At 41.8% G+C, this 16482-nt stretch overlaps 1 protein-coding gene across 1 annotated transcript in view; it reads left to right on the top strand.

The window, feature by feature from the left end:
- The window catches only part of LOC140199745 (5-hydroxytryptamine receptor 1F-like), a 191579-nt gene extending 177123 nt beyond the window's left edge, over window positions 1–14456 (top strand). The window contains exons 3-4 of the mRNA XM_072262222.1: window positions 935–1329; window positions 12888–14456. Coding sequence (XP_072118323.1) covers window positions 12897–14027 — 1131 coding nt within the window. The 5' untranslated portion in view covers window positions 935–1329; window positions 12888–12896 and the 3' untranslated portion in view covers window positions 14028–14456. The remainder of the gene's footprint in view (window positions 1–934; window positions 1330–12887) is intronic.
- The last annotated feature ends 2026 nt before the right edge of the window (window positions 14457–16482 follow it).

Genomic DNA, 16482 nt, shown 5'->3' with positions numbered 1-16482 from the left:
TAACAAAGATAAGTAATACAGTACACTAACCGCAAGGATATAAATGTAACAGGTTAGCAACGATAGTGTACACATATACACAGAAATAGGTTAATAGGAATCAACCAAGCTATCGCAGTCTAGGGGTAAAATGATCAGTCTTAAGGTGAAGCAGAGTTCAGTTCAGTCTAGTGTAGTTTGAAGTAATCGCTGTTGTTGTACCGTTGGAGAGAGAGAGAGAGTGAGAGATACAATTGAGGTTGCAGGCAGACCTTTCGATGGCTTCTGATCCCGCTGTGGTCACCGACTGTGACCCCTCCGTTCCGGATGTGACCATTCTTCCGTGGTGAACCCGGCACCCTGGCAAGGGCGGACACACAACAGGTCCCCACCGGTCATGCCTTTATACCCTGTGAGCTCTGACCGATTCCCGCGAATCGGTCCTCCAAACTCTCACCAACTTGTGGGGCACAATGCTCTTTCCAGGGTCTCGTGGCGTGTGTCCTGTGCCTTAGCAAACCTGCTATTTTTATCCCTCTGATGGGGTATCACCTGTCCATCAAACTTCACACTTCCTATTCTCTCAGCAGGATTGTTAATGAACAGTTCAGGTTCAAAGCAAACTGTCTGTGGCAGACGCCAACATACTGAATTATGTGTGTCTCTCTCGCTCTCGTTATCTCTCTCTTCTCTCTTATTAGCATTTTGAATGGCTCTCCATTGTCCCTCGTTATCTCTCTCATTAACAGCATCTGTTCTGCAGCTCTGCTTGGTTTCACACATGACAATATATACACACACACACTTAGGGTAATTGATTTACTTTTTTCTATATTATCATGTATTGCATTGTATTATTGCTGCAAGGTTAAGAAATTTCACGACATATGCCGATGAAACTAAATCTGATTCTGATTCTGACTATCACACTTTGATGTTTTAATTTGATTCTTAGATTCTTGATGCTTCCTTTGAGAAGACAGCCCAAGAGATCCAGTCTGGAGAGAATGCTAAAGAACAGAAAATAGAAAAGTACCATCCTTTTCATGCATTTATTCACCCACTAACTGGAACTTTGCCAAAAAATGAAACACTCGTGTATACTGTTTATTCACTGGAATGTAGCATCCACAGTACTGCCATGAAGCCACTCTTTTAATAGTCGGCCACTGTGACAGAACAGATAACAAGTGCAAAGCAGAGGCAATCACAATAGCCAGAGGCAATGCCATGAATGTTCTACAGTTAGACTGCAAAACAACTTGCAACATATGACACTACTGTGAACACCCGTCAAAACTGCCTGGTGAAATAAAGGTTCTGTATTTGTTGTTCCGTACACGAATCCAGGTTAGTCAGAAATTGTACTTGCTTGTGGTTGGGTGATTTACATTGTTCTTGGAAATGAACAACTCTTTATTGAATAACCACCTTCCTTTATATACTCAATGGAAGTAAGTACCAGTTATTGAGTTATAAGTATTTGTCATAAACCAAATCAGAAAGTTAAGCAACGAGTAGCACAGTTGTGCAATAAGGCTGCCTCACACCTCCAGACTCTCCGCTCCAGGCGTGACTGCTGGTATTGTTACTGTGGAATGTGCATCATTCCAGTGACAAACTCTCCACTAGATTAATTGGCTCTGTAGGTGGGTGGGAGCGGATGGTCATATGAGACAGAATAGATCACAAGGAGAATTGGATTGATAGAATTGTTCTGAGACATGATGAGCCAAATAGCCTCCTATTGTTACAAGAAAATATGAAATCCCAGATCTCATTTGACCAGAATTTCAACTGGACCACTCACAGACATTGCAGTGAAATTAGGAGCAAGAAAACTACTGTAGCAGGCCTCTGGGGAAGCTGCTGTGCACAGCATGGTTCTTTCTTTTAACCTTTAGTTAATGAGGTGATATTGTGAGCTGTGAGGAGGGTGCAAAGAGACAGAGACAATTTGATTGGAAACTCAGTAAGCGAAATAGAAAAACAGTATTATTTAAATAGAAATAAGGGAATGGTGCACTTGTGCAGCATTTACTTCCTACAAGTATTCTAAGCAGCTAAGAAAGCAACTAGCATGTTGGCTTTCATTATGAACAGTTTGGAATAAGGAGCAGAGGTGTCTTACTCCATTTTTGCAGGGCCTTGGCAAGATCACAGCCAGAGAATAGTGTACAGTCTACCCTTGCCTAAGAAGGGATGTACTTGCCATCAAGGGAAGGTGAAATGTTCTACAGACTGAATCCAAGGATTGTTGAACTGTTGTATGAGAAGATATTGGGTTGTCTACAAATGGATTCAATTGAATTTAAAAAATGAAGGATGATATAATTGACATAATTCTCACAGGGCTGGAAACTAGAGATCAAGAATGAGGGATCACAGACTCAGAATATGGGACAAGACCTTTAGGATTGAGTTGAGGATAAATTTGTTCACTCAGATGACATTAACCTGTGGAATTTCCTACAACAGAAGGAAGGTTGATGAATATAATAAAAAAGGAGGTAGATTGATTTTTGGACACAAATGACATCGGGGTATGGGGAGAGAGAGAGAATGTGATATTACGGTGGAGGGTCAGCCATGATTGTTTTCAATGATGGAGCATCCAGGAAGGTTGAATGATCTATCCTTCCTCATATTTTCTGTTTATAATAGTCTGGGAGGCTGAAACACAGTGAAATGTTTAATTTTTAATTCTTAGATCCACTTTCTACAGCTACCAATAGGTAGGATTCCTTAGGCAATCTTGCCCTGGTTAGAATGCAGACAGAAAGAACAGACGGTATATTGAATTGAACTGAACTGAATTAACCTTATTACTTACCTCCTTCATATACATGAGGAGTAAAAATCTTTACGTTATGTCTCTGTCTAAATGTGCAATTTATAGTAATTTGTAATAAATGGATTGTGCAACAGGACAGTCAATGTAACATAGAATTTGCAGGGAGTCAAATCCACACACCACTGAGTAAAACCAACAACATTTCAGTTGCTCTCTCCCCATTGATTCTCTATTGTACTATAAGCTGTTCTGACTGGTTAAAGCAATAATCTATAATTGCTACTGATTTATATCTAGCTGATAAAAAGAGTGTCAATTTAGCCTTGACTTTGCTTGGCTCTTTGCTCAAAGCCAAGATTAGTGATCATTATATAAAATGCAACCTCCCGGTAGCTTGATTTACTTATAATGTTCAGCACTTACACAACAAGATTGAGAAAATGTTCGCTTAAGCTCTTTTGAATAATTTAGCATTTTTCCATAAACAAATCTTTAGCTTTTTAAAGACTGTGTATGTCATTTGCCTGTCAGATTCCTTCTCAACTGATTTCCATTGCTCAGTGTTCAGGTAGGGTGCCGTCGCTCAGTGTTCAGGTAGGGTGCCATCGCTCTGTGTTCAGGTAGGGTGCCATCGCTCGGTGTTCAGGTAGGGTGCCATCGCTCTGTGTTCAGGTAGGGTGCCGTCGCTCTGTGTTCAGGTAGCGTGCCGTCGCTCAGTGTTCAGGTAGGGTGCCGTCACTCTGTGTTCAGGTAGGGTGCCGTCGCTCAGTGTTCAGGTAGGGTGCCATCGCGCAGTGTTCAGGTAGGGTGCCGTCGCTCAGTGTTCAGGTAGGGTGCCGTCGCTCTGTGTTCAGGTAGGGTGCCGTCGCTCAGTGTTCAGGTAGGGTGCCATCGCTCAATGTTCAGGTAGGGTGCCATCGCTCAGTGTTCAGGTAGGGTGCCGTCGCGCAGTGTTCAGGTAGGGTGCCGTCGCTCAGTGTTCAGGTAGGGTGCCGTCGCTCTGTGTTCAGGTAGGGTGCCATCGCTCAATGTTCAGGTAGGGTGCCATCGCGCAGTTCAGGTAGGGTGCTGTCGCTCAGTGTTCAGGTAGGGTGCCATCGCGCAGTGTTCAGGTAGGGTGCCATCGCTCAGTGTTCAGGTAGGGTGCCGTCACTCTGTGTTCAGGTAGGGTGCCACCGCGCAGTGTTCAGGTAGGGTGCCATCGCGCAGTGTTGCATTTGTGCAGCTTGCACCCAAATGACATGATCTCGCAGGACTTTGCCAGAAGCCTGCAGACATCTGAAACAAGGCTCGTAAATATTAGCTTACAGATCAAGCATCTAGTGCAATCCAACCAATCATTAGAAGAAAGGAATAATATGGAAAATGAGAAAATAAGGACAGTACTTACAGTTGTGGAGCAGGGACAAAAATGAGGGATAAAATCGAGAGATTTAAAGTTTAAAATTCAATGTAAGTTTATTATCAAAGTACATATATGTCACCATGTACAGCCCTGAGATTCATTTCCACGTGAGCATACTCAGTAAGTCCCAGAAACATAGTAGAATCGGTGAACAACCGCACCCAACGGGGCAGACAAACAACCAATGTGCAAAAGACAACAAACTACACAAATACAAAAAAAAGGGAATAATAATAAAAAATAAATAAGCAATAAATATCGTGGCCATAAGATGATGACTCCTTGAAAGTGAGTCCACGGTTTGTGGGAACAGTTCAATGATGTGGGTGAGTGAAGTTGGGTGAAGTTATCCCTTCTGGTTCAGGAGCCTGATGGCTGAGGAGTACTATCAATTCCTGAACCCAGTGGTGTGAGTCCTGAGGCTCCTGGACCTTCTTCCTGATGGCAGTGGTGAGGAGAGAGCATGGCCTGGGTGGTGGGGGTCCTTGTTGATGAATGCTGCTTTCCTATGACAACACTCCATCCAGATGTGCTCAATGGTAGGGAGGGTTTTACCCATGATGGACTGGGCTATATCCACTACTTCTTGTAGGATTTTCCATTCAAGGGCATTGGTGTTTCCATATCAGGCTGTGATGCAGCCTGTCAATATACTCTCCATCACAAATCTACAGAGGTTTGTCAAAGTGTTCGATGTCATGCCAAGTCTTTGCAAGGAGGTTGAGGTACCATTGTGCTTTCTTTGTAATCGCAGTTATGTGCTGGGCACAAGACAAGTCCTTTCAAATGATAACACTGAGGAATTTAAAGTTGCTGACACTCTCCATGTCTGATCTCCTGATGGGGACTGGCTCGTATATTTCTTGTTTCCTCCTCCTGAAGTCAATAATTAGCTCCTTAGTCTTCCTGACATTGAGTAAGAGGTTGTTATTGTGGCACCGTGCAGCCAGATTGTCAATCTCATTCCTATATGTTGATTTGTCACCACCTTTGATTTGGCCCATGACAGTGGGGTCATCAGCAAACTTAAATATGACATTAGAGCTGTGCTTAGCTTCACAGTCATAGGTGTAAATCGAGTAAAGCAGGGGGCTAAGCACACAGCTTGTGGTGCACCTTTGCTGATGGAGATTATGGAGGAGATGTTGTTGCCAATCTGAACTGACTGGGGGTTTGCAAGTGAGGAAGTAGAGGATCTAATTTCGCAAGGAGGTATTGAAACCAAGGTCTTGAAGCTTATTGGTTAGTTTTGAGGGGATTGAACTGCAAACTGTAGTCGATAAAGAGCATCCTGATGTATGCATCTTTGCTATCCAGATTTTCCAGGGTTGAGTAAAGAGCCAATGAGATGGCATCTGCTGTAGACCTATTGTGCTGGTAGCCAAATTGGAGTGGATCCAAGTCGCTTTTCAGGCCTGAGTTGATATTTTTCACCACCATCATATCAGAGCACTTCATCACAGTGGATGAAAGTGCGACTTGACGTTAGGAATTGATGCAGGTTACATGTTCTTCTTAAAGTAGAAGAGGATGGTTTTTTTTTCTGGAGGAATTGTTCTTATCTACATGCAGTGTATGCAGGAAATGATTAGTAAGATGCAACAAGTTTTAAGATGTCAAGTTGTAAGAGAGCCTAAAGTTCAAGGTAGAGCAGCAGTGAGTGCAGTGACAAATTTCCATCACAAGTGAGAAGGAACTTCTGGTCACTTTCAGTGCAAAATCTATATAGATAGTGTGACTGATTGTGGTATCCATCTTGTCGACAAGAAGACCCAGATGTGAACATTCTTATATCTCCCTGAGGTGTAGCGAAACAGTAAGATATGGATAGCTGGTCTTTAAGGGAGAATGCACACTGGAAACCATCTGGTGTTTGTATACCTCAAAGATTCAAGGACTCGAAGATTCAGAGTACATTTATTATTAAAGTATGTATGCGGTATGCGTCCCTGAGATTCACATTCCCGCAGGCAGCCACGAGACAAAGAAATGCCACGGAACCTGTTCTAAGCAAACATTAAACACCAAGTGCACAAAAAAACCCAAGTCGTACAAATGGTAAAAAAATGAGTGAAAAGCACTGAATAAAAAACATCAAACCATTGAAACAATCTCAGAATGTTCATAAAACTTAGTTCAGTTCAGTTCAATGTAGTGCTGTGTTGTTCATTTTTCTGCAGGCCACAGAAGCAGAACTCCCCAATCAAAATCACACAAAATAGCAATGAAAAAAGAAGTAACCGGAAACACATGATCTACTGAGTCCTATCCACAAATTGCCCAAGACCCAAGATTCTGGCACCATACTCTGACAGCACTGAGTGAGAGGGAGGGAGAGACCAGTCACGTGCAGGTAGACAGCACTGAAGACTCGCTCGCCTTCTGCTCCCAGCTTCAGTGATTTCAATCTTGCCTTCTGCTTTAATTGGCGAGAGCCTGAGCCTATCATGGTCTCCAGGCTTCGTGTCTGCCAGGCCGCATACTCTGCTCCAAACCTCTCCGAACTCCCTTGGAGACAGCAAGGCACCAGATTGCTCAATTGGCGTAAAAACACGCCGTCAAAATGGAAATCTCAGGTTCCAGTAGTAGCAGAATGTATTTGGGAAGAAAAAGAAGTAAAACAAGTTTTGTGAGCTGTCTGAAAGACTTCACCTTTGGTTTGTTGTTTGCTGGCATCATCTTCTTCTGACTCTATCGTATTGATAGAATTGCATCTTGTTGTCAGGAGATTGTAGAATGCTAGTAAGGAATGACATCAAAGATTAAATTAAATGTTTTAGCCTGAGGGTAGTGAATCTACAGAATTCATTGACACTGATGGAGGACAAGTCATTGGCTATCTTTAACTCGGAGGTAAATAAGTTCTTGATTAGTAGGGTGTCAAGGGTTATGGGGAGAAAATAAGAGAATGGTTTTGAGAGGGATTATGAATCAGCCATGAGGAAATGGTGGAGCAGACTTAATGGGCCAAATGGCCTAATTCTGCTCCAACATCTTATGGTCTTACATCATTAGTGCATGGATATTTCCTAAGCGTTTCAGATGAGGCAATAGCTAACAGTTTCTGTGTTCCTTACATGACTGACAGTCAGTTAACCCTTATGCATAACCCTTGCACCAGCTTTCAAAACAGTCAAACAGACTGCATGTTTGCATTCGCCTTGAAAAGCATTCAAGAATTATTGTAACTAAACTTTATTATTGGAAAGTTAAAGATAAATGCGCTTAAAACAAGTATATATCAATTAAAACAATTCAAGAACATGTAAGTTACCTGAAAACTCCAAGTCTCCATTGGAATGAGTAATGTTATTAAACCTGGACTGGGTTAGTTAACCTGCACAGGTATTGTGGGCAGATTTCCCATTGAAATGATAGAGGAAACTGGAGGCGTGTCTCACTTTGCTGCTGCTCTACATTAAAATGGTGGCAAGGACCCCTCAGAAAATGTAAGACATCATGTTCATGCCAATGTGCCATCCTCCTGATGGCTACCTGGGGAAATGAGGACATTACATGGAGAATTGCTAGTATTTCATAGAAAAACTGGCCAAGACCCAACTTGGGAAACTAGAATCTAATGTAATAATATAAGACAAATGTGCCACATAACCCATCGTGCTTACTTCATTATTAGCGTCATAGACTTGTACATTATAGAAACAGGCTGCTTAGTCCAACTCATGTCAACCATGTTGTCCAGTTAAGCTAGTGCCACTTTCCAGCACCTGGCTCAATTCCTTTCCTTTATGATATGGCTCTTCCTGCACCTCAGCTCTATTTTTGTGTCCCCCATAATGTTCCACCATCAGTGCACTGTTTCATTTAGGCAAAACAACTGTGCAAAGTCTATATAATGGACAGTTAAAAAATACAGTGCTATTCTGTAATATTCCGATCTGTCTGATGAATTTTTATGGTCTGAGCTCGTATCCAGATTTTCACTGAATGTGATCATAAACATAAAGACAAAGATATGAAATAACTTTGCTGACCGACAAATGTTGCAGGTCAAATTACATAGAACTTAGAACAGTTCAGCATGGGAACAGGTCTTTATATCCACACTGTTGTGCCAAACTAATTAAACTACTAATTAAAAACCTTTCTGCCTACACAATGTCCATATCAACCAACCCCCCACCATTTTCTGAATATCACTGTGCTTATCTCAGAGCTTCTTAAATACGACTGTAGTATTTATCCTTATACCACTTCTGGACCTGCAGTCACTGCTACCTATGGGAATCTTGTAATTAAACCCTATTGTTGCCTGGACTGGTCTCCTGGCCCAATCTTCCTCAGGCAAACTAGCTTCCAAACAAATCGCAAAACCAAGTAGAGAGCAGGGACACAACAGATTCTGCAGATGCTGGAAATCCAGAGTAACATGCAAAATGCTGGAGGAACTGAGCAGGTCAGGCAGCATCTATGGAAATGAAAATAGTCGACATTTCGATCCTCAGCCTGAAACACCCATTGTTTTCATTTCCATAGATGTTGCCTGACCTGCTGGGTTCCTTCAACATTTTGTATCTTTTACTCTGGAACAGAGGGATTTCCTGATCTACAAGCTGTCAGACCCTGTTCACAAAATTGTTTCAGTAGCCACCTAAGCTCTGCTCACAAGTTTAGCAGTGCTCAGACCTAATAAAAAGATTATATTTCCCTGATTTTACAAAGTATTCGGATGCCAAAAGCTATTAAAGATACTATTGAAAATCTTAGTCACGGGGAAAATATGCATAAATAAAAGGACATTTTAAAATGCAAGGACACAATTAAAATAAACTAAAATGATTTCATCTCAAATAAAAAACAAAGCTATTTCACAACTCTTCCAACAGCTTTTTCTTCTAATTGAAATCATTATAGAACATAGAACATAGAATATTACAGCACAGTACAGACCCTTCAGCCCACAATGTTGTGCTGACCCTCAAACGCTGCCTCCCATATAAGCCCCCAACTTAAATTCCTCCATATACCTGTCTAGTAGGCTCTTAAACTTCATTAGTGTATCTGCCTCCACCACTGACTCAGGCAGTGTATTCCACGCACCAACCACTCTCTGAGTAAAAAACCTTCCTCTAATATTCCCCTTGAACTTCCCACCCCTTAAGTTAAAGCCATGACCTCTTGTATTGAGCAGCGGTGCCCTGGGGAAGAGGCGCTGGCTATCCACTCTATCTATTCCTCTTATTATCTTATACACCTCTATCATGTCTCCTCTCATCCTCCTTCTCTCCAGAGAGTAAAGCCCTAGCTCCCTTAATCTCTGATCATAATGCTTACTCTCTAAACCAGGCAGCATCCTGGTAAATCTCCTCTGTACCCTTCCCAATGCTTCCACATCGTTCCTATAGTGAGGCGACCAGAACTGGACACAGTACTCCAAGTGTGGCCTAACCAGAGTTTTATAGAGCTGCATCATTACATCGTGACTCTTAAACTCTATCCCTCGACTTATGAAAGCTAACACCCCATAAGCTTTCTTAATTACCCTATCCACCTGTGAGGCAACTTTCAGGGATCTGTGGACATGTATCCCCAGATCCCTCTGCTCCTCCACACTACCAAGTATCCTGCCATTTACTTTGTACTCTGCCTTGGAAATTGTCCTTCCAAAGTGTACCACCTCACACTTCTCTGGGTTGAACTCTATCTGCCACTTCTCAGCCCACTTCTGCATCCTATCAATGTCTCTCTGCAATCTTTGACAATCCTCTACACTATCTACAACACCACCAACCTTTGTGTCGTCTGCAAACTTGCCAACCCACCCTTCTACCCCCACATCCAGGTCGTTAATAAAACTCAAGAAAAGCAGAGGTCCCAGAACAGATCCTTGTGGGACACCACTAGTCACAATCCTCCAATCTGAATGTAGTCCCTCCACCACCACCCTCTCCCTTCTGCAGGCAAGACAATTCTGAATCCACCTGGCTAAACTTCCCTGGATTCCATGCCTTCTGACTTTCAGAATAAGCCTACCATGTGGAACCTTGTGAAATGCCTTACTAAAATCCATATAGATCACATCCACTGCACTACCCTCATCTATATGCCTGGTCACCTCCTCAAAGAACTCTGTCAGGCTTGTTAGACACGATCTGCCCTTCACAAAGCCATGCTGACTGTCCCTGATCAGACCATGATTCTCTAAATGCCCAGAGATCCTATCTCTAAGAATCTTTTCCAACAGCTTTCCCACCACAGACGTAAGGCTCACTGGTCTATAATTACCCGGACTATCCCTACTAACTTTTTTGAACAAGGGGACAACATTCGCCTCCCTCCAATCCTCCAGTACCATTCCCATGGACAACAAGGACATAAAGATCCTAGCCAGAGGCTCAGCAATCTCTTCCCTCGCCTCGTGGAGCAGCCTGGGGAATATTCCGTCAGGCCCCAGGGACTTATCCATCCTAATGTACTTTAACAACTCCAACACCTCCTCTCCCTTAATATCAACATGCTCCCGAACATCAACCTCACTCATATTGTCCTCACCATCATCAAGTTCCCTCTCACTGGTGACTACCGAAGAGAAGTATTCATTGAGGACCTCGCTCACTTCCACAGCCTCCAGGCACATCTTCCCATCTTTATCTCTAATCGGTCCTACCTTCACTCCTGTCATCCTTTTTTTCTTCACATAATTGAAGAATGCCTTGGGGTTTCCTTTACCCTACTCACTAAGGCCTTCTCATGCCCCCTTCTTGCTCTTCTTAGCCCCTTCTTAAGCTCCTTTCTTGCTTCCCTATATTCCTCAATAGACCCATCTGATCCTTGCTTCCCAAACCTCATGTATGCTGCCTTGTTCCACCTGACTAGATTTTCCACCTCACTTGTCACTCATGGTTCCTTCACCCTACCATTCTTTATCTTCCTCACTGGGACAAATTTATCCTTAACATCCTGCAAGAGATCCCTAAACATCGACCACATGTCCATAGTACATTTCCCTGCAAAAATATCATCCCAATTCACACCTGCAAGTTCTAGCCTAATACCCTCATAATTTGCCCTTCCCCAATTAAAAATTTTCCTGTCCTCTCTGATTCTATCCTTTTCCATGATAATGCTAAAGGCCAGGGAGTGGTGGTCACTGTCCCCCAGATGCTCACCCACTGAGAGATCTGTGACCTGACCCGGTTCATTACCTAGTACTAGATCTAGTATGGCATTCCCCCTAGTCGGCCTGTCAATATAATGTGACAGGAATCAGTCCTGGACACACTTAACAAACTCTGCCCCATCTAAACCCCTGGAACTAATCAGCTGTCAATCAATACTAGGGAAGTTAAAGTCACCCATGATAACAACCCTGTTATTTTTGCACCTTTCCAATCTGCTGCTCTGTATCTCTGCTGCTACCAGGGGGCCTATAGAATACCCCCAATAGAGTAACTTCTCCCTTCCTGTTCCTGACTTCCACCCATATTGACTCAAAAGAGGATCCTGCTACATTACCCACCCTTTCTGTAGCTGTAATAGTATCCCTGACCAGTAATGCCACCCCTCCTCCCCTTTTTCTGCCCTCTCTATCCCTTTTGAAGCACTGAAATCCAGGAATATTGAGAATCCATTCCTGCCCTGGTGCCAGCCAAGTCTCTGTAATGGCCACTACATCATAATTCCATGTATGTATCCAAGCTCTCAGTTCATCACCTTTGTTCCTGATTTACTTTGACCCTAATGAGCAGCTTTTCCAGATCAGCACTGGAAAGAGCATGGGCACCTGTGCTTCCTTCCTCACAAGCCTTTGTTAGTGTATTGCTCTTTTTGTTAGTGCATTGTTTTTCATAAATTCTATTGTATTTCTTTATCTCACTGTAAATCTCTGCAAGAAAATGAATCTCAATTTAGTATGTGTTAACATACAATATACTTACTTTGAAAATAAATCTTACTTGGAATTTGATGACTTCATGTGGGGCCCAGTGGCAAACTACAGTTGTCCTGAGATCAGCAGAGACTTCCACCTTTACTCAGGAATCCTAGACTTCTTCCCAGATGTGACCTCTTTGACTTGCCAAATATCATGATGAACAATTTCGCAGCTGTTATGGTTATGAGGTTAATCATCCAATATTATATTAACATATTCAGGATGCTGTTAAAGGGTTATTTATTTAGAGGTACAACATAGCAACAGGTCCTTCTTACAATGAGCCCATATCACCTATTTATATATGTGACCAATTAACCTTTTAACCTGGAGACAAGAAAATCTGCAGATGCTGGAAGTCCAAGCAGCACAATGCTGGAGGACCTCAGCAGGGCAGACGGCATCTATAGAAAAGATGCCTTTTAACCTGTATGTCTTTGGAATGTGGGAGGAAACTGGAGCACCCAGAGGAAACCCACACAGTCACAGGGTGAACATATAAACGCTACAGACAGCGGCAGAATTGAACTCAGGTTGTTGGTGCTGTAACAGCATTACACTAATTGATCCACTGTCATGCCAGTTAATGTTGAAAGACACAAAACCTCTCTGGACACCTTTGTGGAAATTATGAATCAGAGTTACCATGTTAAGTCCTTATATGGTCAGGCAGTGTGCCTTGGTTTTGCATTTACTGCAGATGTAGAATCACTGTGTAGGATATTGAAAATTGTTTTTCTATATTAATACCTAAACCCACTTACACGATATTTAAAACACTCCTCTTCACAACTGATATTGTGCTCTGTTTGCAGGTTGTATAAATGCCGCAGGAGCTTCTTGCACAAGTGAAGATGGATTTGGAAAATGAGACGTACTCAAACTTTACTTTGGAAGAACTGGCAAAGGGGAAAACGTCCAAGGTGCTGGTGTCACTTTCACTCTCTGTCCTGACCACTCTGACCACAGTCATTAATTCCCTGGTGATAACTGCAATAATTGTGACAAGAAAACTGCACCATCCAGCAAATTACCTAATATGCTCCCTCGCTGTTACTGATTTACTCGTTGCAGTCCTTGTAATGCCCTTCAGTATCATTTATACTGTAAAGGAGACATGGGTCATGGGTCAAGTTGTCTGTAACATCTGGTTAAGTGTGGACATTACATGTTGCACGTGTTCAATCCTTCATCTGGCTGCAATTGCCTTGGACAGATATAGGGCCATAACAAATGCTGTTGAATATGCACAGAAAAGGACACCTAAACGAGCTGGAATAATGATCACCATTGTGTGGGTCATATCCATCTTTATATCATTACCTCCTTTGTTTTGGAGACATCAAGGAAATAACAAGGAAGATGAGTGTCTTATTAAGCATGAACATCTTCTCTACACAATTTATTCTACATTTGGAGCATTTTATATCCCCTTGGCTTTGATTCTCATCCTCTACTACAAAATATATCGAGCAGCTAAAACTCTTTATTACAGAAGGAGTGCAAGCAGACGCCTCAATGAGGATGTAAATGGTAGGATGTCCATCATTGCTGTCAAACCCTCCAGGTCACCTTCTGAGAAGTGCACTTCCGAAAAGTCTGTGTCAGACCATTCCACGATTGAAGAGGGGGAGAATGCCCTTATCACAGCCAGAAACTCCAACCCCGGTGGCCAACAAGAAAAAATGCAGAAGAGATTGAAAATTTCAGGCACAAGAGAAAGGAAAGCAGCGACCACTTTGGGCTTGATTCTGGGGGCATTTGTAATATGCTGGCTGCCGTTCTTTTTAAAAGAACTAATTGTGAATGTCTGTGAATCCTGTGATGTCTCTCCAGAGATATCTGACTTCCTGACATGGTTAGGTTACCTCAATTCTCTAATCAATCCCCTTATTTATACAATCTTCAATGAAGACTTTAAGAACGCATTTCAGAAACTAGTACGCTGCAGATAATTTCTGTAAATACAATGGCCGTATTCACAAACCAATTATCTTTGTAATTAAAATAGCTAGACCTTCTGCAGAAGCTTTCTGCTTTGAAAGAAATTTCAGTATTCCTATTCTGGTGGTTTACAGTAGCTTTGGATTAAAGATAATGAGCAAAGCATTATCTATAAATTCTGTCACAGATGCTTAAAGCTCATGGATATAAGCAAGAAATTAATTGGTACTTTTTTTTTCCTTTCCATATCTAGTGGAATTCAGTGAGAGGGTAGAGCTTAGCCTGAAATATTGGAGAGGATCTTTTGTGTATGTGCATTAAGTGTGTTTGAAAAAAAACATTATATAACTTTCTCTATTATTCTTTGCGACATGAAATGGGTATGTTAAGTGTAATTTAAAAAGAAAATGGATTATTAAGGGCGAATAAGACAAAGAAAGTCCTGTGTAAAAAAAAATAAATGTGTATTTTCTTTTATGGGGTATATTGAAATGAATTACACCTGTTTAATATGGAAATATAACTGGCCATTAATCAGCACCGGACTTCAAGGCATATGGTCCTGAGTTTGAATCTGGCTGGCTCTCTGTACACTTTCCATCCATGCTGGGTTGAGCATTGAACTTGCAACTTGGCCTTGTAAAAAACAGACAAATGGTATGGAAATTGCAAAATTGCCATCCAATGTGAAAAAGAACAACAATATGGAAGTATATGTGAGGAGTGAAATACATGGGCATAATTACAAAGATGAGAAGATCTGCAGATGTTGGAAATCTAGCAGATGTTGAGTCCTGATGACAGGTCTCAGCCCGAAACGTCAACTGTTTACACTTTTCGATAGATGCTACCTGACCTGCTGAATTCCTCCAGCAAGTGCATAATGAGTGTCAAAGTCAGAAAGAATTACGAGTGAGGCAAACTTATCCAAAGAAGATTGTGTGTATAGATTTTATGCCATAAAGCATTTACAGAGATACAGAAAGGAGCATTAGAGAGATGGTTGCAGGGCAGTTCAATGAGTCACTTTTTCATCTCACACTCAATTACATACACCTAACTGGTCACCAGCTGTACACCAGGCACACAGCCAAGGAAACAGATGGAGGAGGATATTTCTGACTGGTTGTTCTCCCAGTTCCAGTGCATTAGCAGTTAGAACATTTTTATTGAATCTATTTCTAATTTCAAAATTTAAAGTTGCTTACTTTTCCTGACATGTATGTAGTTACTTCATGTTAGCAAAGCTTTCTCTTTGTTATCTGCAGAAGGAAAGAATGGCAGACTTTATTGTACATAACTAAAGTAAATGAACTTACCTTGTAAGTCATATGATACTGCAATTTATGCAGGATAAACAACTTGTTTTTGAATATGTTGGAAACTTAATGATTCCCAGTTTCCATTTCCATAAAGTGGCCACCTTGATGTCATTGTAGGTAGGGGCTAGAAATACCGGACATGTACACAGATTAGGGAACAGTGTGTAATTAAACAGGCACAATGGCTTTGAAATTTAACAGGTGCTTTTCTGGTCTCCCACTGTAATTCTTTTCAGAGTAAAGCAGAGTTATTGCCATCTCCAATAGAGTATAGAATGAGAGCTGTACAAGTGGATTTACTGATGGCATTTCTACTGTGAGTTACAGCAGGAAACGCAGAGAAAGACTGTGGAATTTGAAAGGCATCAATAACATCCATATTTACTTCTGAATTGTCAGCATCAGGAAACCACTTGCTGTATTTGTTGTGGGATCAATACCCCTGGTTATCCCATCTGTCTGCTGCTGCTGAAATGTACATTTTGTGGGGATACATGGTAGACAGTTGTGAGTTCTCCCAGACTGTCTCTTGTCTTTGCCTCTACATGTAGTACAAAAGAGATGAAATGATCGATGACTTCCTGAAGACTGTGCATACCACCTCCATCTGCTATGGATATAACACACCAAAGTCCGCCTCATGGACATTTAAGTAGTGGTTGTCTAATTTGGGGGAGCCTTCACACAGTGCTGTCTAATAATGTATCATTGGGGCATGACATATTATTAGGGTGGAACAGTAGTGTAGCAATTAGCATACACAATTACAGTGCCAACAATGACCAGTTTGGGTTCCATTCCCACAGATGTCTGAAAGCAGTTTGTACGTTCACCTCGTAACCGTGTGGGCTTCTTCTGGGTGCTTTGGTTTTCTCCCAAATTCCAAAAACATAAGGTTGGGGTTAGTGAGTTGAGGGCTTGCAATATTGGTGTTGAAAGCATGCCAGCGATTGTGGGCTGCCCAGTTCAATCATCACTGATTTGATTTGACACAAATTACACATTTCACTGATAATTTTGATGTTTTGATGTACATACTAATCTCTTTAATCTCATTTGCTTGAAGTGTTAACTCTTAGCTTCTCTATATTTCTTGACCCGTTCTGCTTCCATTTTTGAGCATCTGCATATGTTAGTTTTTCTT

Source organism: Mobula birostris, chromosome 6 (genome assembly GCF_030028105.1).
Source record: "Mobula birostris isolate sMobBir1 chromosome 6, sMobBir1.hap1, whole genome shotgun sequence".
NCBI classification, from domain to species: Eukaryota; Metazoa; Chordata; class Chondrichthyes; order Myliobatiformes; family Myliobatidae; genus Mobula; species Mobula birostris.
This window is presented reverse-complemented; position numbering and strand designations above follow the sequence as displayed.